The 24,741-nt window shown below is 46.5% G+C and overlaps 1 protein-coding gene across 11 annotated transcripts in view; it reads left to right on the forward strand.

Moving 5' to 3' along the window:
* The window catches only part of RMDN3 (regulator of microtubule dynamics 3), a 219,132-nt gene that overhangs the window by 146,847 nt on the left and 47,544 nt on the right, over window positions 1–24,741 (forward strand). For all 11 annotated transcript variants that reach the window (XM_033952294.1, XM_033952295.1, XM_033952296.1 and 8 more), the window contains 2 exons: window positions 11,866–11,941; window positions 13,343–13,420. In XM_033952294.1, the coding sequence (XP_033808185.1) occupies window positions 11,866–11,941; window positions 13,343–13,420 (154 nt within the window). The remainder of the gene's footprint in view (window positions 1–11,865; window positions 11,942–13,342; window positions 13,421–24,741) is intronic.

A 24,741-nucleotide genomic window follows, 5' to 3' on the forward strand; every position in this document is an offset into this window, starting at 1 on the left:
CATCGATGCTCAGGCTCGATACGAGTTTGAAGAGGTGGTGGCGACCCTTTCCCAGTTACGCCTCCAACTGATGCAATCCTCCTACGATGCCTTCGAGCTCTCGGCACGTGCTGCTGCCTGTTCGGTAGCCATGCGTCGCCTGGCATGGCTTCGTACGATTGATATGGATCCAAACCTCCAAGACAGACTTGCTAATGTGCCTTGTGCGGGGGCGGATCTGTTTGATGAGTCTATCAAGACTGTTACTAAGAAGCTTTCGGATCATGAGAAGTCCTTCCAATCTATCCTACGGCCTAAACCCAAGCCTCAACAATCTCGACCCACTAGGCCGCCTTTGATTTACCAGCGGCGTTATCAGCCGAGGCAAGCTCCTCCTGCGAGACAACCCGCGAAGAGACAGCCTCCCCAGAAGCCTCAGCAGAAGCCTCAGATGCCGGCTGCACCCAAGGCTACTCAGCCTTTTTGACTCTCTTCCAGGGAGCATAACCGACCTCGTTCTGTCTCCCCCCGTTTTTCCCATTGGGGGTCGTCTCCATCATTTTTGTCATCAATGGGAGACCATCACCACGGACCTTTGGGTCCTTACCATCGTAGGAGAGGGATACTCTCTTCATTTCCAACGGGTCCCCCCGGACCACCCGCCAAGAGAGTATCCTTCAAACTTGACGCAGACCGCTCTTCTCCAGGAGGCTCAGGCTCTGCTTCGGCTTCGGGCCGTCGAGCCGGTTCCATTAGATCAGCAAAACCGGGGGTTTTACTCCCGGTACTTCCTGGTCCCGAAGAAGACGAGCGATCTGCGTCCTATTTTGGACCTTCGAGTCCTCAACAAGTTTTTGGTCAAGGAACGGTTCCGTATGCTGACCCTTGCTTCTCTCTATCCCCTCCTCGAGCAGAACGATTGGTTATGCTCTCTGGACCTCAAGGAGGCCTACACTCACATTCCTATTCATCCGGCCTCCCGCAAGTTCCTCAGATTTCGGGTGGGAAATCTACATCTGCAGTATCGAGTGCTTCCATTCGGCCTTTCCTCGTCTCCCAGAGTCTTCACGAAGTGTCTGGTGGTGGTGGCCGCTGCACTCCGGAACATGGGTCTTCAGGTGTTTCCATACCTCGACGACTGGCTCATCAAGGCACCGTCGGCTCCAGAGGTCATTTCGGCGACCTTGACTACAATTTGTTTCCTGCAGAGCTTGGGCTTCGAGATCAACTTTCCCAAGTCACATCTTCAGCCCACCCAGTCTCTCCCCTTTATCGGGGCTGTCCTGGATACCATTCAACTTCGAGCATTCCTTCCTCCTCAACGCATGGATGCTCTCCTTCTACTCTGCCAGTCGGTGTCTTCTCGCCAATCCATCTCAGCGAGACACATGATGGTCCTCTTGGGCCACATGGCGTCTACAGTTCATGTGACGCCTTTTGCCAGACTACATCTCAGAGTTCCTCAATGGACCCTGGCATCTCAGTGGACTCAGGTATCCGACCCGTTGTCCCGTCACATTGTAGTCACTCCTGCTCTACGGCAGTCTCTTCTCTGGTGGATGACCTCTTCGAATCTATCCAGAGGTTTGCTGTTTCACTCTCCTCCCCACCAGAAAGTTCTCACGACCGATTCTTCAAACTATGCATGGGGGGCTCATCTGGATGGGCTTCGCACTCAGGGGTTCTGGACCAGTGCGGAACGACTCCATCAAATCAATCTTCTAGAGCTCAGAGCCATCTTCAATGCTCTCCAAGCTTTTCAACATCTGCTTCACGACATGGTGGTCCTTATTCGCACCGACAATCAGGTCGCCATGTATTATGTCAACAAACAAGGGGGCACGGGCTCGGCCCCTCTTTGCCAGGAAGCTCTTCGAGTCTGGGATTGGGCTGTTCGCCACAACGCCTTCCTCAAAGCTGTCTACATTCAGGGGAAGGACAACGTCTTGGCAGACAAATTGAGTCGTCTTCTCCAGCCTCACGAATGGACGCTCCACTCCAACCCCCTTCATCAGATCTTTGCTCAGTGGGGAACACCTCAGATAGACCTCTTTGCAGCCCCCCACAACTTCAAACTGCCTCAGGTTTGCTCCAGGATCTACACTCCTCATCGCCTCGAGGCAGACGCCTTTCTACTGGATTGGGGGAATCGCTTCCTGTATGCGTTTCCTCCATTTCCTCTCGTTCAAAAGACTCTGGTCAAGTTGAGATCAGACCATGCCACCATGATTCTGATTGCTCCTCGGTGGCCCAGACAACCTTGGTACTCCCTTCTACTTCAACTGAGCAGCAGGGAGCCAGTACTTCTTCCAGTGTTTCCTTCACTACTTACTCAACATCAAGGTTCACTACTTCACCCCAACCTGCAGTCCCTCCACCTGACAGCTTGGTTCCTTTCAACATAACTCCTCACCAGTTCTCTCATGCAGTGAGGGAGGTCTTGGAGGCTTCCAGGAAGTCTGCTACTCGACAATGCTATTCCCAAAAATGGACTAGATTCTCTTCCTGGTGTATTTCCAATGCCACGGAGCCTCAGCGAGCTTCCCTATCCTCTGTGTTGGACTATCTTCTACACCTGTCTCAGTCTGGTCTCAAGTCTACCTCTATACGAGTCCACCTGAGTGCTATTGCGGCTTTCCATCAGCCTCTACAGGGGAAACCTTTGTCTGCTCATCCTGTGGTTTTCAGATTTATGAAAGGACTTTTTCATGTCAACCCTCCTATCAAACCTCCTCCTGTGGTTTGGGATCTCAATGTTGTCCTGTCTCATCTCATGAAGCCTCCGTTTGAACCTCTCAACAAGGCTCCACTTAAGTATCTCACCTGGAAGGTGGTTTTTCTGGTGGCCCTCACGTCTGCTCGCAGGGTCAGTGAGCTTCAGGCCCTAGTGGCGGATCCACCGTTCACAGTATTCCATTATGACAAGGTGGTTCTTCGTACTCATCCGAAATTCTTGCCTAAAGTGGTTTCTGAATTTCACCTCAACCAATCCATCGTGCTGCCAGTGTTCTTTCCAAAGCCTCATTCTCATCCTGGAGAATCTGCTTTGCACACTCTGGACTGTAAACGTGCTCTAGCTTTCTACTTGGATCGCACAAAGCCACACAGAACTGCTCCTCAACTTTTCGTCTCCTTTGATCCAAACAAGTTGGGACGACCTGTATCGAAGCGCACCATCTCCAACTGGATGGCGGCTTGTATCTCTTCCTGCTATGCCCAGGCTGGATTATCCCTTCCCTGTAAGGTCACAGCCCATAAGGTCAGAGCTATGGCAGCCTCTGTTGCCTTCCTCAGATCGACACCGATTGAGGAGATTTGTAAGGCTGCCACTTGGTCCTCGGTTCATACATTCACCTCTCATTATTGTCTGGATACTTTCTCCAGACGGGATGGACAGTTTGGCCAAACAGTGTTACGAAATTTGTTCTCTTAAGTTGCCAACTCTCCCACCATCCCATTGGGGTTAGCTTGGAGGTCACCCACTAGTGAGAATACCTGCCTGCTTGTCCTGGGATAAAGCAATGTTACTTACCGTAACAGTTGTTATCCAGGGACAGCAGGCAGCTATTCTCACGTCCCACCCACCTCCCCTGGGTTGGCTTCTCAGGCTGGCTACCTGAACTGAGGAGACACGCCCGGTACATCGGGCAGGAAGGCACTGGCGCATGCGCGGTGTGGGCATCTCGAAACTTCTGAGTTTCTTCAAGCAAGACATGCTTGCAAGATGTCCGTATCGGGGCTCTGTCGGATGACATCACCCACTAGTGAGAATAGCTGCCTGCTGTCCCTGGATAACAACTGTTACGGTAAGTAACATTGCTTTACCAGATCTGTTAGCGAGCATAGCATTCTGGTATAACCGCTTACCGAATTTGTCCATGGCTTTACCTTCTCTGCCAGGAGGGACAGAAGCATATACACTAGTCCCCGCAGACTTTTTAAGCGTAGATTCCACAAGCAGAGATTCATGGGGAAGCTGTGGTTTATCAAACCCAGGAATAGGGATTACTTTGTATAATGAATCCAATTTGCGGGGAGCTCCTGGGATAGTTAAAGTGGTCTCTAGGTTTTTATAGAAAGTTTCCCTCAAGATGTCATGAAGAGGGAGTTTCAAAAATTCCTTTGGAGGCTGGTCGAAGTCAAGGGCATCAAGAAAGGCCTTGGATTTTTTAGACTCAGCCTCCAAAGGAATGGAGAGAGATTCGCACATGTCCTTGAAAAAAGAAGTGAAAGACGTGGAATCATGTTTGGAGGATGGATCAGGAATAGCAGGATCATCCTCATCCGAAGAACACTCACCCTCAGAAAGAAAAGGCTCTTCGGAGTCACCCCACAGATCAGGGTCCCTAATATGGGAGCCGCGGTCCCGAGATTCCGGAGTAGAGGGTTCTAGGTGTCGGGATTTGCGTGCCGACTTACCCGACCTCATAGATACGGTACCGGGAGATGTTACAGACTGCAACGGTGCCGAAGTCTGCACCGACTGATGCTGGGCTCTCGGCTCCGGTGCAAGGACAGGCATCGATACCGATGATGCCGAGTGAACCGGTACCGAAACAGTGGACGCTGACAGTAGGGGCTGCTCCACTGCCGGTACCGGCGGCTCAGACCGGACCGGGTCCGGAAGGTTCGGTGCCAAGAGGGCAGGAAGGAGTTCTTGTAACTGCTCCTTAAGCTGCACCTGCAGGACAGCAACAATTCGCTCGTCCAGCGAAGGCACCGGTACCGCCTTTTTCTTCTGCGGTACCTGCGGTGCCGCTCTACGCCCCGAGGATGAGGCACCCGAGGTTGAGGGACTCACCTCTATTGGGGCGGAGCGCTTCCGTGGGCGCCTCGAGGTCGGCAGGACTGGGCTCGCTGCTACTGAGACCGGAGGACGCTCCAACGGGGAAGGCTTCTTAGCCGGCTTACCTGAGGGATGCGACGCCGACGCGGTATCGCGCAGTGTCGACGAGGAGGGTGCCGACTGAGACGGGGCCGATGCCGGTGCCGCAGGATCAGACATCTCGGCACCAAATAACAATCTCTGTTGGATCTGCCGGTTCTTCAGAGTTCTCTTTTTCAAAGTCGCACAGCGGGTGTAGGTAGACGCTCGATGGTCAGGACCAAGACACTGTAGACACCAGTTGTGCGAGTCAGTGAGTGAAATTGGTCGTGCACACCGCTGGCACTTCTTAAACCCGGGTTGAGGGGGCATGAAGGTAAAAATGGCTTCTGCCAAATCGAAGGCCGAGGCCTCGATGGTGGCAACAGGCCCCGCCGGGGCGAAACTGAAAGAATTGAAAAAAAAACCCAAAGTTTTTTTTTTAAAGAAAATGAAGGAAACAATATTTCCTTAAGGGTTTACGCGAGGCGGAAGGCGATACCAAAAAAGTCTTTCAACAGCCGTTGAAAGAAACGCGTCTTCTTAGCTCCGCGGAAACTAAGAAACTGGGGACCGCGCGCCTCTGTCGGGCGGGAAGGCACTCGCGCGTGCGCGGTGCGGCCTACTAGAACTTTCCAAGTTCTTAGAGTACAATCACTCTAAAATTGTCCGTACCGGGGCTCCGTCGGTGCCGTCACCCATCAGTCAAGAATATGCTGCCTGCTTGTCCTGGGATAATGGAATATATGTCTACAAGTACTCTAGTGTTTTACTACTTGGGATCCAGCTACTTGGGACCTGGGTTGGCCACTGTTGGAAACAGGATGTTTGGCTTGATGGACTTTCGGTCTGTCCCAGTATGACAATTCTTATGTTCTTATGTTAGATCCCAGTGTAATATCTATAGCATTTTTTTTTCATAGGTGAGTTAGGACTGTCATAGTTTGGTAAGTTTGTTATACAGTATCGGTTTTGAGTATCTCTTATAGGGTCTTGTGTTACTTTGTAAAGCGCCTATATGAAAGCAGGCTTTGGGACTAGGACTGTCAAAGGCAGCCGTTGTCACTCAGAATTAAAAATGTTCAGGACTAATGGTTTCTATAACCTGTAGAGCACAGGTGTCAAAGTCGGGCCTAAAGTGGCACAATCCAGTTGGGTTTTCAGGATTTCCCCAATGAATATGCATGAGATCTTTTAGCATACAAAGAAAGCAGTGCATGCAAATAGATCTCATGCATATTCATTGGGGAAATCCTGAAAAACCTGACTGGATTGCGGCCCTTGAGGAAGGGACTTTTTTGACACCCCTGCTGTAGAGCCACCCACAAACAAACCAAAACTCATCTGCTTTAAACAGTGTCAGGCAATGGAGGTAATTAACAATTGGAATATTTTTTGGGCAACTTTTAACATGATAGCTCTATTTAGGAGTATGGAATTTCTTATACAGAACTGGAATTTAGGGTTTATTTTGGTCAGAATCTCAATATAAATATTAAAACTCCAGTTCTGTATAAGAACATAAGCAATGCCTCCGCTGGGTCAGATCTGAGGTCAATCATGCCCAGCAGTCCGCTCATGCGGCGGTCCAACAGGTCCAGGACCTGTGCATTAATCCTCTATCTATACCCCCTAACAATGGAGCTATCCCCTTACAAGTTGCCAAACAAAAATATCCAGTAGAGAATTCAGATGCCACTCCCACACAGCATTATTTAACAAATTCTATCAATTTTTACAGCAGATTTACCATGTAACTAAAACTAACTGGAGAGAAGGAGTTTCTTTATGCAGAAGGCCATGGTGTGTCATACTGCTAACTTAAGTGTGGTATGATGTGTGGCAATTCTAATTTGACTTGCCACCCCAAATATTTGATTAGAGCCACCATTAAATAGAGCCACTATACAAAATGAGCTTATTGTTAGGGTGCAAAAACAAATGTTGTGATGTTGTTCCATATAGAAACTGTTTGCATATTTTTGTGGTAATATTTTTATACACAAAATTAATATGTTTTTGGATGAAAGGGGTTGCATTAATTCAATTTAATATTACTACATATGCTGGCTTCATATCATAGGTAGGCTATGATTCCTTGCTATTTAAACTCCTAGGGTTTATGGTAAGATTCTCAACCCAGTTCAGTAGTGCTAGGTAGAGAATGACACGGGGACCATTTACCGCAGTAAACTGTGGTCACCGCAGTAATGGGAACATTTGCAACTGGTTTACCGCAGGAATGGGGACAAGACCTTTCAACGCCCCACGGGAATGGGGACAAATTCTTTCTCTTCACGTGGAAGCAGTGAAAAGTCTTGCTCTTGTGGTAAAAAAATTGCACCCATGTCAGGCTCAACATCTCCTCCTCAGCTCCTCTTGGGCCTATTTTACCTTCAGAAGCCAGCCATGCCACGATGAAGACAGAAGGAACCCAAAACCAAAGCCTGAAATCAATGCGAATTGAAGAATAAAATGACCAGACAACAAGAGGTAGAAAAAAATTTATTTTATATCTTGTGATTAGAATATTTCAGATTTGAAATATGTATCCTGCTAGAGCTGATATTAGACATAACTGGGAACCGCAAAGCCCAAGCTATGCTTTTATAGCTTCCATCTGGCTTAGGGTTTTCTCTGAACAGGGGATAGTTGCTCTAGTTGCACTATTCCTGCCATATGTGACTGAAGTAATCTGTTAGCATGATTTTTCTGAGTAGCATTCGGTAGTAATTTGGTTTGTTCAGTTTTCACAATAGTGGAGGGGATATTTGTGAAAGGGAGGGGATACAGGGGTTTTGTTGATCCTTGCTCCGTATTATTTGTGTGTAAAAAATGACAATTGTACAGAATAGTCTCTTTTTTTTACACTTTAATAAAATAAGTTCAGTTAAAATCATAACTATTCGAGGTTTGTGCAGGTGGGATCTGACAGTTTGCAGGGCGGAGACAGGGCAGGGATGGGGACTGAGCTCGCGGGGATGGGGCAGGGATGGGGACGAGCTCACAGGGACAGGGCGGGAATGGTGATAAATTTTTTCCCCGTGTCATTCTCTAGTGCTAGGGTTCATATTTTTACCACTTCAGTGAAGTAAGAGTTACATATCCATATTAGTGTGCGCCTGTTTGGATTGAGGCTGGCTGAATTCAGTAGTATCCCTCAAGAGTGCACCTGTCTTAAAAATCATAATTCTAAATCTAATGCGGAAATAAGTGGATTAATTTTAGGAGTCACTCACTTTAAAATAGCAGCATTTGCAGATGATCTCTTGATCTATTTGTCAAACCCACGTAGATCTCTGCCGACTCTGCTGGAAAGTTTACGGGAATATGGGGATTTTTCTGGGTTTGCATTAAACTTGGGAAAATCAGAGGCATTGGCTTCTTCTGAACTGCTTTGTGAGTCCTGTGGGGCAAATTTCCCATTGCAATGGGCGGACACCTCATTTTGATGCCTGGGAAGTTAGGATGTCCATGGATGTTATTCAACTTTATCTTCTCAATGTGGATAAATTGCTTTCGGACACCAGATCCCTTCTAGTAAAATGGCAAGGCATACTGATGTCATTGATGGGGTGTGTGCATTATTGCTGTTCAATTTACAATTCGAATCGATTCACCGATTCACTGGGTGAATTGATTCGAATCGATGTGTATTTTTTAAAAAATCGGCCTCTCCGATTCGGGGCCCAACCTCCCCGTGCTTGGCTGTCATCGCGCTCACGAATCCTGCCACTCAAAACATGTATATATTTTTTTAAACCCTCTCACCGGCTTGTGGATTCCCCGGCCTGACTCGGCACAGCCTGAAGTTGTGTTTGACTCTGGTAAAGAAAGTACAAAAGAAAAAAAAACTGGCGATTTTTCAAACCCTCCCCGTAACACTAGCTTGTATTAGCAGCTGCACCGCTCTCTCCTTCCATAGGTTTAGCGAGTCAATTCCCTTCTGCAGCCCCAGAGCCTCTGCTAGGCCGTCCCGCCTCCGAGGAAGAAGGAAGTTGCATCATCAGAGGCGGGACGGCCTAGCAGAGGCTCTGAGACTGCAGAAGGGAATTGACTCGCTAAAGCTATGGAAGGAGAGAGCAGTGCAGCTGCTAATACAGGCTAGTGTTATGGAGAGGGTTTGAAAAATCGCCAGTTTTTTTTTCTTTTGTACTTTCTTTACCAGAGTCAAACACAACTTCAGGCTGTGCCGAGTCAGGCCAGGGAATCCACAAGCCAGTGAGAGCCGATGAGAGCCTGTTAATCAGGAGGGGGGCGTGATGCTGATGGACCTGGGAGACAAGAGGGAGGGAGGCTGATAGGAGGAGAGGAGGGAGTGATGCTGCTAAACCTGGGAGGTAAGTGGGTAAGGTACTGCTTCTAGTCAGAGGGGAGGGAAAGGGAAGGGAGAGGAGCCCTGCTAGTCGGAGAAGAGAGGTGCTGCAGCTAGTTGGTGGGGGAAATGGAAGTAGAGGAGAGGGAGAGGTACTGTTGGAGCTGTGGAGGAGGGAAGTGAGAGGGAGAGGTGCTGCTGGATTGGGAACAGAGGAGAGTGCTGCTGGACTTAAAATGGAAGAGGGAAAGCTGCAGCAGGACTGAGGGGAGAGCAGTGGAGGAGGAGAGTGGATGGGGGAAGAGGGAGAGCAGTGGAGGAGGAGGAGGAGAGTGAGAGGGGAAGGGGGAAGAGAAATGCTGTTGTTGCACCCAATTGGTGAGAGAGGGAAGGAGGGATAAGGAAGCCCAGGAAGGGAGAGGAGAAGAAAGAGATGCCAAGCCCATGGGAGGGAGGGAAAGGAAAGGCTATACTAGACCATGGAGGGAGAGATGTCAGGGCATGGGGAGGGGAGACAGATGCCAGACCAGGGGAAAGGAATGGAAATGGAAGGGGAGGACACAGATGGAAGATGGGTGGTTAGCACGGAGAAAGAAGAAAGAAACGAGTTATTAGAAGACAACCAAACAGCAAAAGGTAGAAAAAATCATTTTATTTTCTGTTTTGTGATTACAATATGTCAGTTTGAAAAGTGTATCCTGCCTGAGCTGGTGTTAGACCACAAACGTGACCTAGGATTTAACAGAGAGAAGAAAAGTCCTTGTTGTTTCTTTATTTTGTTTACACCACAGCGCCAGTGTAGGTAGGAGAGGGCAAAGGGGGTATAGAAGCTATAAAATAAATCCTCCAGGATGTTTGAAAAAAACACCCAATCGGGCAGGAAAATTGAATCGAATCGAAAAACCAATTCAATAGGCTGAATCGAATCAAAATTTTTTTTCCTGAATCGGGCAGTACTAGTGTGCATCTCTTTCAAATGGTTCTATTCCCTAAATGGCTCTGTTCTTCAAATGCTTCCCCTGTACCTGCTAAAAAAAATGTCCGCCTCTTAAACTCTATGATATCGAGTTTTGTTGGGAGGGGGGGAGAAACCCAAATTGTGCTATTAATACCTTTTAGGACCATGAGCTTGGGGATGCCAGATATCCTTTCTCATAATCAAGTTTGCCTTTTGTGACATATTAGAGATTGGGTGTTGGGCACTGCCTTATATACAAATGTTGCCATGGAATGGGATTACTTTTATCCTACCCACTTAATCTATCTCTTGCATGCTCGTACAACTGAGTTATCTCGGCAGAGTAGGAACAGTATATTGCTGTGACCACTTTAGGTTGTCTGGAGATGGATACTTCCTCTTTGGGACCAAGATCCGAATGTTAGTGTGCTGCTGCCTCTGGTTGGGAATCTGTCTTTCCTGCCTGGAATTGCTCCATTGGTTTTTTAACAAATAGAGAACTGAACAGGTGGGTCAATTGCTGCATGTCCTGCAGGAAGATGGAGCACTCCTATCCTGCGATGAGTTGCTACAGAAAGGAGTTCCACAGATTTGAGCACACTTTGCAGATTGTCAAGGCACTATGTGGGGCTGCTTCCTGATGGTTCCTTATCCAGGGATTTTGGGGAAAAATTAGGTTCCCTTTTAGAGGCCGACCCAGAGACCAAAATCTCAATATCATACTGCCACAGGAGTTTGATTGATTTACATCCCCCTAATGACTTCTCCCCTATCTTGTTATTGTGGCAGAAGGACTTGAATAGGGAAATGAGAGGGGACACCTTGCTCAGAGTTTTCAAGGGGATCCCTGGTTTGGTGTATAATGTTGAGCTCAGAGAATGTTACTGTCGCACACTGTTGAGGGCCTATGCTTCAAAAAGTTAAGCCTATCACATGGGCAGTGTAATCACCCAACTTTGTAAAAAAATGTTCTGTGGCAGTAAATTCATATTTTCATGGTTTGTGGTCCTGTAACCTAATTAAAGAATTTTGTAGAGCTATTGCCTCCTTTCTGCAAGGGGTATTGTACACACCAATTACTATGTCTGCATTTTCCATGTTGTTTTCTCAGTTCTCTATGCTCTCATTATATACCGTTTGAGAAAAAAGGTTCATTGGTAAATGTTATATTTTGGGAAAGAAATGTATATTAAATCATTGTATGTCGGAGGAACCATCCTCCATTTGGTGTTGGAGAAATAAGTTGCATGAGTTGACGGGGTGGGAAGCAAGAAAACTATTCTCGAAGACGAAGCAAAGATTTTGTAAAAGTTTGGACTTCATACTTGAATATATTGGCTCCGAGAAGCCGTAGTCAAATCTTGAATAGACTTCAGTTGTATTCATACCTACCTGGAGATGTTGTATCTTGATTGTTCAGTTGCAGGGAGGAGTGGGGAAGGAGTATGGGTGTGTGGAGTGGGGAGTCTCTGGATGGGAGGGGGAAAAGCAATATTTGTGTCATGGGGGTACTAAAAGCATAGTTCCCATGGCTTGTGGGGAAAAGGTCTTGAATGTATGGTTTGTTCATGTTCCGCTTGTTTTCAATAAAAAGAATTGAAAATAAAATTAATAAATAATAATTCTTTATGGTGGATTGATCCTGGAGAGAACTGGTTTTTTTTAGGTTGCCAGTGGTAAGAATAATCTAAAAATGATGGTGTATGAGAACTTTCAAGCCATACAATATCTAAGTCTTTTGTTTTGTAGGTTTGCCGTTCTTAGTGGTCAGTTATCAGATCATGAGAGTATCCAGAAGCGTATTCACACTGGATACGCCTTTAAGGTGAGTGAAAAGAGAGCTCATCTATTTGGAGGGCTCAAATATTTTATGAGACTCAGGAAATAGGGGAGTAAAAATTCCATGCTTATGGATTGATATCATTTTGCACCTCTCTTTTCTCAGAGTGAAGTATTCCTTACTGTGTTTCCCTGAAAATAAGACGTTGTCTCATATTAATTTTGGGCTCAAAAAAGACACTAGGTCTTATTTTTGGGGATGTCTTATTTTTTCATGTACAATGATCATCTCTCCCTTCCTCTCCTCTACCCCAATTCGTCCTATTTCCTTTCTCTCCCCCACATGTGCAGCATCTTTCCTCCCCTCTCACCCATCCCCTTGTGCAGTATTTTTCTATCCCTCCCTCCTATCCCTTGTGCAGCAGAACCCTTACAGTTTTTTATCCCTCTCTCCCTCCCATCCCTTGTGCAGCAGAACTCTTGCAGCTTCTATCCCTCCTTTCCTCTCATCTCCCAATGTAGCATCTGATCTCTTCCTCCCATCCGAACCGCAAGACCGAAATAAATACCTTATAACAAACCGGCAGTGTTGGCAACAATCTAGACAGGATGCTTCACAGCCTTCTATCATCGCCCGGGCATTCCTCTGCTGCGTTGCTGATGATGTCATCAGTGATGCGGCACAGGAACGACCGGGCGATAGACACGCTGCTTAGCAGCCTTCTAGATTGCTGCTGACACTGCCGGTTTGTTATAAGGTATTTATTTTTGTCTCGCGGTTCAGATGGGAGGGAGAGATGGATCGGAGTGGGGAGCGCTGCAGCTGCTGCTGGCGATTAAGGCTTATTTTCAGGAGTAGGGCTTATATTAAGACCCACTCCGAAAATCATGCTAGGGCTTATATTTAGGGTAGGGCTTATTTTCAGGGTGAGAAGATAAGTCAAACTTACCTTCTAGAACAGCAGAATCCTTCTGTCCGAAATTAACTAGGGATGATGCAATCTGCTTCTGTAGATTTAGTTTGACCCTTATATTCCATTTTGGCTCAATTGTTGGTCTAAATCTTTGGTGAGATTGATTGTCAACTGCAAGAATTCTGCCTGGTGAATTGATCCCTATTAAAAACATGCTGATTTAAAACTATATAGGCCGTTAACACCCCCCACACCCCCCCAGAAGTCAGAAAAAGGCTAGACAAAGCACAGTGACAGCAAAGTGATGGTAAAAACCAGTGTCTAAGTAAAGTTGACTAGGTATTAAAATGTATTCAGCAAAAAAGGGTGAATGGGCTTGAGGAGTCTTAGGAGCTTGGATAGAGAGAAACGCTTGCTGTACAGATAGAGAAAAGTTCAGTTCATTCTGATATAGATCAGTTTTAATAATGATTATACTTTTTGGAGAGAGTAAGTTTATTACAGTGTGATGAAAAACTCTGCATTTTCTTTAGGAACACATTGAAAAAGCAATTTCTCTAAAACCAAATGATGCCAAGTCTTACTATCTTTTGGGCAGGTGGTGCTACCAGGTAAGAGCTCCATCTTCCTATTATTCTTGCTTGCTCCATCCAACTATACTGCAGTGCAATTTAGGTTCTGTCTTTAATTGTGAATGTCATTTTTGTTTCCCATTTGTAGAATGTTGAATAGATTTACAATGTCTCAAAAGAAGGTGGTGGGTAGGAAAGGAGTGCAGCCATGTAATTCTCTGTTTGAACTGGTTTATGACTAGCGTCTGAGTGTGCACAGGTAACCCTGTGGTGTTTTTAGGAAGATAAGATAGAAAGTTGTTTGTTAGAAGTAATTCTAAAAATGTCAAAAAGTTGATATACCATTTACCGTATTTTTCGTTCCATAAGACACACTTTTTTTTTTCCACCCAAAAGTGGGTGGAAATGTCGATGCGTCTTATGCAGTGAAGATATAAATTTTTAACACCCCCCTCCAGGTTGGGCCTTTTAAAAACACCCCCAGTAACTTTTTTAACCCTCGTCCCTGTCCCGTCCCGCTCCAAATCTCCCCCATTGCCTGGTGGTCCAGCGGTGCATCGGCCGTCAGGTGTGAGCCCTCCGCCTGCCTGCCTGGGCCCGTGCCGCCTCTTCCCGTCCTGTTCCGCACCTCCTTAAGCCTCTCCCATTGCCTGGTGGTCCAGCGGTGGCAGCGCCGCCCTCTGAATGGTGTTTTCCGCATCGGCCGGCAGGCACAAGCTTTCTACCTGCCTGCCTGGGCCAGCGCTGCCCTCCGAATGGTGCCTTCAGTTATTGCTACTCTCCTTGGAATAAAGAGACCAGCAACCATTGTGGTTTATGCTAAAGTTTGGAGGTTGTTTCAACAGTGATGTAGATCCTTGGAGAGCTCCGGTGTCAGTGATTTTAGATTTTCTGCAGGCTGGTCTGGAAAAGGGATTGTTGCAGGTCTCTCATGTTTCAAAGCCCAAGTGGAAAAGGGTTCCTTGGCCTCACATCTGGATAAAGTTAGATTTTTGAAAGGAGCGCTCAGGTTGAGACCTCCGGTAAGACAGCCATTTCCCATATGGAACCTTAATATTGTCCTGAGTGGCCTCAGCAAGGCACCCTTCAAGCCTTTGCAGAAGGCGTCCCTACTGAATTTGACAGTTAAGACAGTTTATCCCAGGACAAGCAGGCAGGTATTCTCATAAGTGGGTGACATCATCAGACGGAGCCTCGGTGCGGACGCCTCACAAGTAGACTTGCTTGAAGAAACTCGAAGTTTCAAGTCGCCCGCACCGCTCATGTGCGAGTGCCTTCCCGCCCAGCGCAGGGCGCGTCTCCTCAGTTCTTACTTTTCCGCGGAGCCGAGAAGTCCGTCTTTGACTCTCTGCGTGAAGTATTTTCACTTGTGCCTTCTTTCGACCGCGGTTTTGTGTTCTTTTTGTCACGAATCGCTGTTTTTTCTCTTTGTTGTTATTTCTTCCAGACGTGGATCCATCCTTGCCGGCTTCGTTCCAGACCTTGTTGGAGAAGCAGTTCATTCAGCTCTTTACTATCATGGGGCCGAAGCTTCTCTCACAAATCCAGCCTGGGCATTCAGCGGTCTCCTGCGAGGTCGAGCCGCCTCCTATGTCTCAGTCTCATGCACACTCTTTGCTAGGAGCAGAGTCTCTGCGAGTGTCTGGTCTGGCATTTGGGCACGGACAGCAAGGAGCAGATTCTTTGCCAGTGCCTCCGTTGGAACTCTCACACTCGAAGCAAGGAGCAGAGTCTTTGCGAGTGCATCGAGGTTCCTCTTCTCAGCCTCCACTGCTTCGTTCCACAGCCTCCAGCCCTATCCATTCTCTGGGGGTTTCGACTGGGGTACGTTCTCCTCGATCCTCGAGGCCTGCTTCGAGGCACAGCTCGCATCACAGATCGAGGCATTCTTCGAAGCATTCATCCAGGCATGCTTCGCCTCACTGCAAGCAGCCTTTTCTTCAGTTTTTTCCACCGCCTCCATCGACCCTTCCACTTCCGGACCTCGAGGACCCTGTGGTTTCCATCTCTTCATCCAGGTCTCCTTCTTCACTGGATCAAGCTGCCTCAACGTCCTCGAGTCCTTCTCGAGGCCAGGCTTTAGCAGATCAACTGTCCTTTTCATCTTTCCTGCGTCAGATGGCGGTTGACTTGGATATTCAACTAGATACTGGCTCGAAGTTCAACAAGGAATATCTCGAGACCATGCATCTCCCTCAACCTCCAGCTGAATCTCTCAAGCTTCCTCTCCATAAGCTCGAGTTCTCAAGCAAAGTTCTGGGTGTCACCTTAGACTCTTCTCTATCCTTCAACAAACATCTCCAATCCCTGGTGAAGAAATGCTTCTTCAGCCTTCACATGCTAAGGAAAGTCAGACCCTATTTTCACCAAAAACACTTCGCACTCCTAGTACAATCCATCATCCTCTCCAGATTGGATTATTGCAATTCTATCTACCTCAGCCTAACCAAGAAAAGCCTCCACAGACTTCAGCGGATTCAGAACGCCGCAGCTAAGCTTGTTTTCGCGAAAAGCAAATTTGATCACGTCTCACCACTCCTGTCTAAGCTCCATTGGCCCCCAGTAATCCCCAGGATCCACTTCAAATGTGCGTGTCTGGCCTACAAGATCCTACATGGCATCCTTCCTGCCGTTATCCCTCTATCCTGGAACTCCCCAACCCCTACTTCCTCCAGATCCTCCCAAATTTTTAAACTATCCTTCCCTTCCATAAAAGGTATTTCCCATGCAGGCAAACTTGGGTCATCCCTCCCCTTTAGAATCACTGAGATCTGGAATAACTTCACCTCCCCACTCCGAACCTCAAGCTCCCTCCAACTCTTCCGCAAACACCTAAAAACCTGGCTATTCTCAAAACTGTAACACTTCCCCCCTCTTAGGCCTCTCACCTTCCCCCTTTACACCTAACTCTTTAATCTCTCCACTGTAGTTCCTCTCTCATCCTTCTTCCTGTAAACCGTGCCGAGCTCCGCATTTGTGGAGATGGTGCGGTATATAAACCCAAGGTTTACTTTAGTTTAGTTTATAAGCTTTTGGATCAAACCTTTGTCCGCTGTCTGGAAACTCCTTATTCCATTCCAGCTGTTCCAAGCAAATTGGACTCTAGATACAGGACAGTACATCATAAGGGGTTTGACAATACTCAATTGTCTCACCAATCCCTTCGGGTTGAATCTTCTTTGAAAAGATCTCACCCTTCTCAGGTGTATGCTACTGTTCCTCCGGGAAGGGAAGGTAAAACGATGGACAGATTTGGTCGTTGCATCTACCAGAATTCGATGATGACCTCCAGAGTCCTCAACTATAATTTTCATTTCATCACCTATTTTGAGCTCTTTCTTTCCTTTCTTCCAAAGTTTATGCCTTATCTGGATTCTCGTATGCACTTTGAATTCCAAGAAGTCCTTGCATCCTTGTCACAACTCTGGCTGCAACTTCTTCAGTCATCCTATGATGCTTTCGAGCTGTCTGCTCGAGCTACTGCTTGCTCTGTGGCCATGCGACATCTGGCTTGGCTCCGTACTATCGACATGGATCCTAACCTGCAGGACCGGCTGGCTAATGTTCCTTGTGCTGGCAATGACCTCTTTGATGAGTCAATAGAGGCAGCCACCAAGAAGCTCTCGGACCATGAGAAGTTTTTTGCATCCATTCTCAGACTGAAGCCAAAGCCAGCTCCTCCTCGTCCTACATGCCCTCCTCAAATCTATCAGGGCGTTTTCCTCCAAAGCAGGCTCCTTCTACTCGTCAGCCTGTCAAGAGGCAGCATCCCCAGAAGCAGTAAAAGCCTCAGCCACCTGCTGTACCTAAGGCTCCTCAGCCTTTTTGACTGTCTAGAACGGAACATAACCTCAGTCGTTCTGCCAGTTCCCATTTTTCCCCCTATCGGAGGTCATCTCCATCATTTTTGCCACCGATGGATGACGGTTACTACCGACCTCTGGGTCCTTTCCATCATCAGGGAGGGATACTGTCTTCAATTCCATCAAGTTCCTCCGGAACATCCTCCAAGAGAGTATCCTTCCAATCCCTCCCAGACCGCCCTTCTTCTTCAGGAAGTTCAAGCTCTACTTCAGCTTCGAGCTATTGAGCCAGTTCCTCTGGCTCAGCAGAACAAGGGTTTTTACTCCTGGTACTTCCTTGTTCCGAAGAAGATGGGCGATCTGCGACCTATTTTGGATCTCAGGGTGCTCAACAAATTCCTAGTCAGAGAAAAATTTTGCATGTTGACCCTGGAATCTCTTTATCCCCTCCTCGAGCAGAATGACTGGTTATGGTCTTTGGATCTCAAGGAGACCTACACACACATTCCCATTCATCCGACCTCCTGTCAGTACCTCAGATTTCGGGTGGGAAATCTGCATTATCAACACAGAGTACTTCCTTTCGGTCTGGCCTCGTCATCCAGAGTATTCACCAAGTGCCTGGTTGTGATGGCCACAGCTCTCAGGAACCATGGTCTTCAAGTATTTCCATACCTCGACGACTGGCTCATCAAAGATTCCACGTCTCAAGGAGTCGTCGTAGCGACCCAACGGACTATCTGGTTCCTGCAAAGTCTGGGATTCGAAATCAACTTTCCCAAATCCCATCTACAGCCGTCTCAGACTCTTCAATTCATTGGGACCGTTCTGGACACAGTCCAACTCAGAGCATTCCTTCCTCAACAACGTCTGGAAGCTCTTCTCCATCTTTGTCATGCAGTGTCCTCTTGCCCTTCCATCTCGGCGAGACACATGATGGTTCTTCTGTGTCACATGGCTTCCACAGTACACGTGACTCCTTTTGCCAGACTTCACCTCAGGATACCTCGGTGGACTCTGGCATCTCAATAGACCCAGGTTTCCGACCCTCTGACTCAACATATCCAGGTCACTCCTACTCTGCCACAGTCTCTTCGTTGGTGGATGCTCTCTTCCAATCTATCCAGAGGCTTACTTTTTCACACACCCCCTCATCAGAAAGTTCTCACGACAGATTCTTCAACTTACGCTTGGGGGGCTCATCTCGATGGTCTCCGTACTCAAGGCTATTGGCCCCCTACGGATCGTCAGTGTCACATCAATCTGCTGGAACTCAGGGCGATTTTCAATGCTCTCAATGCTTTTCAGCATCTTCTTCACGACCTTGTAGTCCTCATTTGAACGGACAATCAAGTCGCCATGTATTATGTCAACAAACAGGGAGGCATGGGGTCTGCCTCCCTCTGTCAAGAAGCTCTGAAAGTTTGGGATTGATCCATTCGCCACAACACCTTCCTCAAAGCTGTCTACATTCAGGGGGCGGACAATGCCTTAGCGGACAACTTAAGTCGTCTTCTGCAGCCCCACGAATGGACTCTCCATTCCACGCTCCTTCATCACATTTTCTCTCAGTGGGAGACACCTCAGATAGACCTCTTTGCAGCCCCCCACAACTACCTCAGTTCTGCTCCAGGATGTACACTCCTCATTGCCTCGAGGCAGATGCTTTTCTTCTGGACTGGACAAATCTCTTTCTATATGCATTTCCTCCATTTCCTCTAATTCAAAAGATGCTGGTCAAGCTGAAGACCGACCATGCCACCATGATTCTGGTTGCTCCTCGGTGGCCCAGACAACCCTGGTTCTCCCTTCTACTTCAACTCAGCAGCAGGGAGCTATACCTTCTACCAGTTTTTCCCTCTCTGCTTACACAGCATCAGGAATCTCTGCTTCATTCCAACCTGCAGTCTCTATACCTGACAGCTTGGTTCCTCTCAACATAGCTCCTCTCCAGTTTTCTCAATCTGTGAGGGATAAGAACATAAGAAACGCCTTCACCGGATCAGACCAAGGTCCATCTAGTCCGGCGATCCACACAAGCAGAGGCCCATTTAGGTGCTCCTTTTTGGAGACCCGGTTTTCCCTTATCCCTCAATATGATCTGCAAGAAGGTGTGCATCCAACATGCGTTTGAAACCCAGCACAGTATTTCTGCCACCACCTCCTCCGGGAGAGCATTCCAAGCGCCTACCACTCTTTGTGTGAAACAGAACTTCCTGACATTTGTCCTGAACCTGCTGCCATTCAGTTTTAAGCTATGACCTCTTGTCCGCGTCGCATCTGAAAATGTCAGTAATGCTGCTTCCTGGTCAATTTGATCAAATCCCTTTAATATTTTAAAAGTCTCTATTAGATCCCCACGCAGTCTTCTCTTTTCGAGGGTGAACAGTCCCAGTTTTCCGAGGCGTTCCATGTAGCTTAAATTCTCCATGCCTTTGACTAGTTTCGTAGCTCGCCTCTGTACCCTCTCCAACAGAATTTTGTCCTTCTTAAGGTATGGAGACCAGTGTTGGACGCAGTATTCTAAGTGTGGTCTGACCATTGTTCTTTAAAGTGGCATTATAACATCTTGCGACCTACTCGTGATCCCCTTCTTAATCATGCCTAACATCCTATTTGCTTTCTTCGCCGCCGCCGCACATTGAGCCGATGGTTTTAGGGTTCTGTCTATCAGCACCCCCAAATCCCTTTCTTGTTCGCATTTGGCTAATGTCACCCCCGACATCTTGTATTCATGTTCTTTGTTTTTCTTTCCCAGATGCATCACCTTGCATTTGTCTATGTTAAAACTCATCTGCCACTTTATCGCCCACGTTTCCAGCTGATTTAGATCTTTCTGAAGATCTTCACAGTCCTTTTGAGAGCCAACCGCCCGACAAAGTTTTGTATCATCCGCAAACTTGATTATATTACAGGTTGTTTCTTCTTCCAGGTCATTTATAAAAATATTGAACAAAATGGGACCAAGGAACGAGCCCTGGGGCACGCCGCTGGTCACCTTTTCTCATTCCGAGAATTTCCCATTTATGGTTACCCTCTGCGTTCTGTTCTCTAACCAATTTCCGATCCATCCGTACACTTCTCCTCCTATTCCATGACTTAATAGTTTACTCATGAGCCTTGCGTGCGGAACCTTGTCAAACGCGTTTTGGAAGTCCAAGTAAATTATGTCCACTGGATCTCCACTATCTATTTGCTTGTTAACCTTCTCAAAAAATTGAAGTAAATTTGTCAAACATGACCTCCCTTTCCTGAAGCCGTGTTGACTATTTCTCATTAGGTTGTGCTTATCCAAGTGTTGTACAATGCGGTCCTTAATTAGTGTTTCGATTATCTTCCCAGGGACCAATGTGAGACTCACCGGTCTGTAGTTTCCTGGTTCACCTCTTGATCCTTTTTTGAAAATTGGGATGACATTTGCTATCCTCCAGTCGTCTGGTACTTGCCCGGTTCTAATTGACATGTTAGCTAAAGATTGTAGTAGTTCCCCAATTTCTATCTTAAGTTCCTTTAAAACTCTCGGGTGAATCCCGTCCGGTCCAGGGGATTTATCACTTTTTAGTTTGTCAATCTGAAAGTAAATCTGGTCCAACTCCACATTTATTGATGTTAGGCTCTCCTCTATGCCTCCGGTGAATACCCTCCCAGTGTCTGGCATTGTTGTAGTGTCCTCGTTTGTGAAGACAGAGGCAAAGAATGAATTTAACCTATCAGCAACCTGTTTGTCTTCTTTGATTGACCCTATCATTCCTTGGTCGTTGAGAGGGCCCACAGTTTCTCTTGCTGGTTTCTTCCCTTTTATATATCTAAAAAAGGGCTTAAAGTTTTTGTTTTCTTGCACTATCTTTTCTTCATAGTCTTTTTTGGCTTGTATAACCGCTTTATGACACTTTCTCTGGTTGATTTTGTGACAGTTCCAGGCCTCCGTCGTTTTTTCCTGTTTCCATTTTTTAAACGAGTTCCTCTTCTCCCTTACTGCAACCTTCACCTCTTTGGATAACCAAGCTGGTTCTCCTTTGTTCTTTTTTCGCCTTCCTTTGGATATCTTCGGTATGTAAAGATTCTGAGCTTCAATGATGGTGTTTTTCAGTAGAGACCATGCTTGTTTAACTGAATGGATTTCTGCTTTGCCCTTCTTGAGCCGTTTTTAACCATGGTTCTCATGCTGTCGTAATTTCCTTTTTTGAAGTTAAAGGTTGTGGTTTTAGTCTTGATTGGTTTCCCTTTTCCGATGCCAATGGTAAAATTGATCATATTGTGATCACTTGTCCCCAGCAGGGCTGTAACTTCTACATCTGCCGTCCTTCCAGTAATGCCATTTATAACCAAGTCCAGGATTGCGTTTCCTCTTGTCGGTTCTCCCACCATTTGTTCAAGGAAACAATCTCCTATCATCTCCAGGAATTTTGTCTCTCTGCCGCAGATTGATGTTCCCAGTTTCCAGTCTATCCCCGGAAAGTTAAAGTCCCCCATGATCGTTTACATTTCCTGATTTACATCCACTGTGAATTTCCTCCATCATTTCTTTGTCTGTTTCTTCAGTCTCTCCTGGTGGTCGATAATAGAGGCCAATTTGTATATCTGCTTCTTTTTGTCCAGAAATCTTTATCCAGAGGGACTCTAGTTTACTATTTGCTTCCATCCCCCCTCTCTAACAGACTCTATTTCCTCCTGGACGTACAGGGCAATGCCTCCCCCTTTTTGCCCAATCCTATCTCTTCTGTATAGTTTATATCCTTGTAATGCCGTGTCCCATACATTTTCTTCATTCCACCACGTTTCTGTTATTCCTATGATATCCAGTTGTTTATTTCTTGCTAGTTCTTCCAGTTCGCCCATTTTGTTTCTTAAGCTTCTAGCATTTGTATACATACATTTAAGATCTGTTCGTGCTAATTTCCTGGATTTAGTGGTTCTCCCACCACTTTTTGTATCCACTTGATCTTTTTCATTTTCATCGCCTCCCGTAGTTTCATCTTGTTCTTCCCCTATAGCTGTGTGGTCTTTTGAAGTTTCTTCTTTCGGATATCCTGGTGTCCGGGCCATCGACTGGTTGTCGACTGTCGGCTCTCCCCTGCTCTTTAATTTAAAGCCTTCTCAATGAACTTCTTCATGTTCTCAGCTAGGACTCTCGCTCCCTGCTTGGTGAGGTGTAGACTGTCTTTTCTAAAGTACCTGCTTTTTCCCCAGAATGTTGTCCAGTTTCGCACAAAGTTTTGGAAACTTCACGGAAGCCTACTACTAGACAATGCTATCACCAAAAATGGACTAGATTTTCTACTTGGTGTTTTTCTCATCATAAGGAGCCTCAACATTCCTCCTTATCTTCAGTTTTGGACTATCTGTTGCACCTTTCTCATTCTGGCCTCAAATCTACATCGATATGAGTCCATCTTAGTGCAATTGCTGCTTTCCATCAGCCTGTTGAAGGGAAACCTCTCTCTGCTCATTCTGTGGTTTCCAGATTCATGGAAGGACTTTTCAATGTCAAACCTCCTCTCAAACCGCCTCCTGTGGTTTGGGACCTCAATATTGTTCTTACTCAGCTGATGAAACCTCCATTTAACATACATAGTAGATGACGGCAGATAAAGACCCGAATGGTCCATCCAGTCTGCCCAACCTGATTCAATTTAAATTTTTTTTTTTTTTTTTTTTTTTTTTTTCTTCTTAGCTATTTCTGGGCGAGAATCCAAAGCTTTACCCGGTACTGTGCTTGAGTTCCAACTGCCAAAATCTCTGTTAAGACTTACTCCAGCCCATCTACACCCTCCCAGCCATTGAAGCCCTCCCCAGCCCATCCTCCACCAAACGGCCATATACAGACACAGACCGTGCAAGTCTGCCCAGTAACTGGCCTAGTTCAATATTTAATATTATTTTCTGATTCTAAATCTTCTGTGTTCATCCCACGCTTCTTTGAACTCAGTCACAGTTTTACTCTCCACCACCTCTCTCGGGAGCGCATTCCAGGCATCCACCACCCTCTCCGTAAAGTAGAATTTCCTAACATTGCCCCTGAATCTACCACCCCTCAACCTCAAATTATGTCCTCTGGTTTTACCTTTTTCCTTTCTCTGGAAAAGATTTTGTTCTACGTTAATACCCTTTAAGTATTTGAACGTCTGAATCATATCTCCCCTGTCTCTCCTTTCCTCTAGGGTATACATATTCAGGTCTTCCAGTCTCTCCTCATACGTCTTCTGGCGCAAGCCTCCTATCATTTTCGTCGCCCTCCTCTGGACCGCCTCAAGTCTTCTTATGTCTTTCGCCAGATACGGTCTCCAAAACTGAACACAATACTCCAAGTGGGGCCTCACCAATGACCTGTACAGGGGCATCAACACCTTCTTCCTTCTACTGACTACGCCTCTCTTTATACAGCCCAGAATCCTTCTGGCAGCAGCCACTGCCTTATCACACTGTTTTTTCGCCTTTAGATCTTCGGACACTATCACCCCAAGGTCCCTCTCTCCGTCCGTGCATATCAGCTTCTCTCCTCCCATTTGAACCAATGGACAAGGCTCATCTGAAGTATCTCACTTGGAAAGTGGTATTTCTCATTGGCCTCGCTTCCGCTCGACGGGTCAGTGAGCTCCAAGCGTTAGTTGCGGATCCACCTTTTACAGTGTTCCATCATGACAAGGTGGTTCTTCGCACTCATCCGAAATTCCTTCCTAAAGTGGTCTCTGAATTTCATCTCAACCAATCCATTGTTCTTTCCAAAGCCTCATTCTCATCCTGGAGAAGTTGCTCTTCATACTCTGGACTGTAAACGCGCTTTGGCTTTCTATTTGGAATGCACCAAACCACCTGCCATCCAAACTACGGGTTCCAAGAGAAAGGACAAAGTGGTGAACTTGCTGGATGTACAGAGAAGTCTTTTTCAATACCTGGAAGTAACCAATGAGTTTCATCTTTCAGATCATCTTTTTGTCTTAACCAATGCTGCGAGGCTATGCAAGCCAACATCTAAGGCTACCATCTTCAGATGGATTTGAATAGCTATCTCATTGGCGTACATTGGCCTTGAGAGTTTCCAAGTTTATTAAAATTTGATATATAACTTAAATATTGTCTAAGCGATGTGCATAATTAAAAACGCTAAAATATAAAATTACTCGGGATATCACAATGACAAGGACATACAAACATGGTCAAGGAGAAGTGGGAAAAGAAATACAGTATTTGATAGAAAAGAAAGAATAAAAGGGAAACACAAAGGGGGGGGGGGGTTAGATTCCTGTCTGGTAGGAAATACTTTTGGCACACTCTACTTGAAGTGTGGCATCTTCTTGGGCAATTCTTCCTGAAGAAATTGTAGAGCAATCACATGGTCCACTTTCCATACATGTACAAAGTTTTATAGGGTGGATGTGGCAGTGAGAGAGTATACCGCTTTTGGGTCCTCAATGTTAATGACGGGCTCATCTGTCCCGTCCTAGACACAGGAGATTGCTTGGCATGTCACCTGCTGTCAGGACTCATGTCCTTTGCACCAGAAGGGAAATTTAGGTACTTACCTCAATAATTTTATTTCTAGAAAAAGGACATATG

This window comes from Geotrypetes seraphini, chromosome 7 (genome assembly GCF_902459505.1).
Source record: "Geotrypetes seraphini chromosome 7, aGeoSer1.1, whole genome shotgun sequence".
NCBI classification, from domain to species: Eukaryota; Metazoa; Chordata; class Amphibia; order Gymnophiona; family Dermophiidae; genus Geotrypetes; species Geotrypetes seraphini.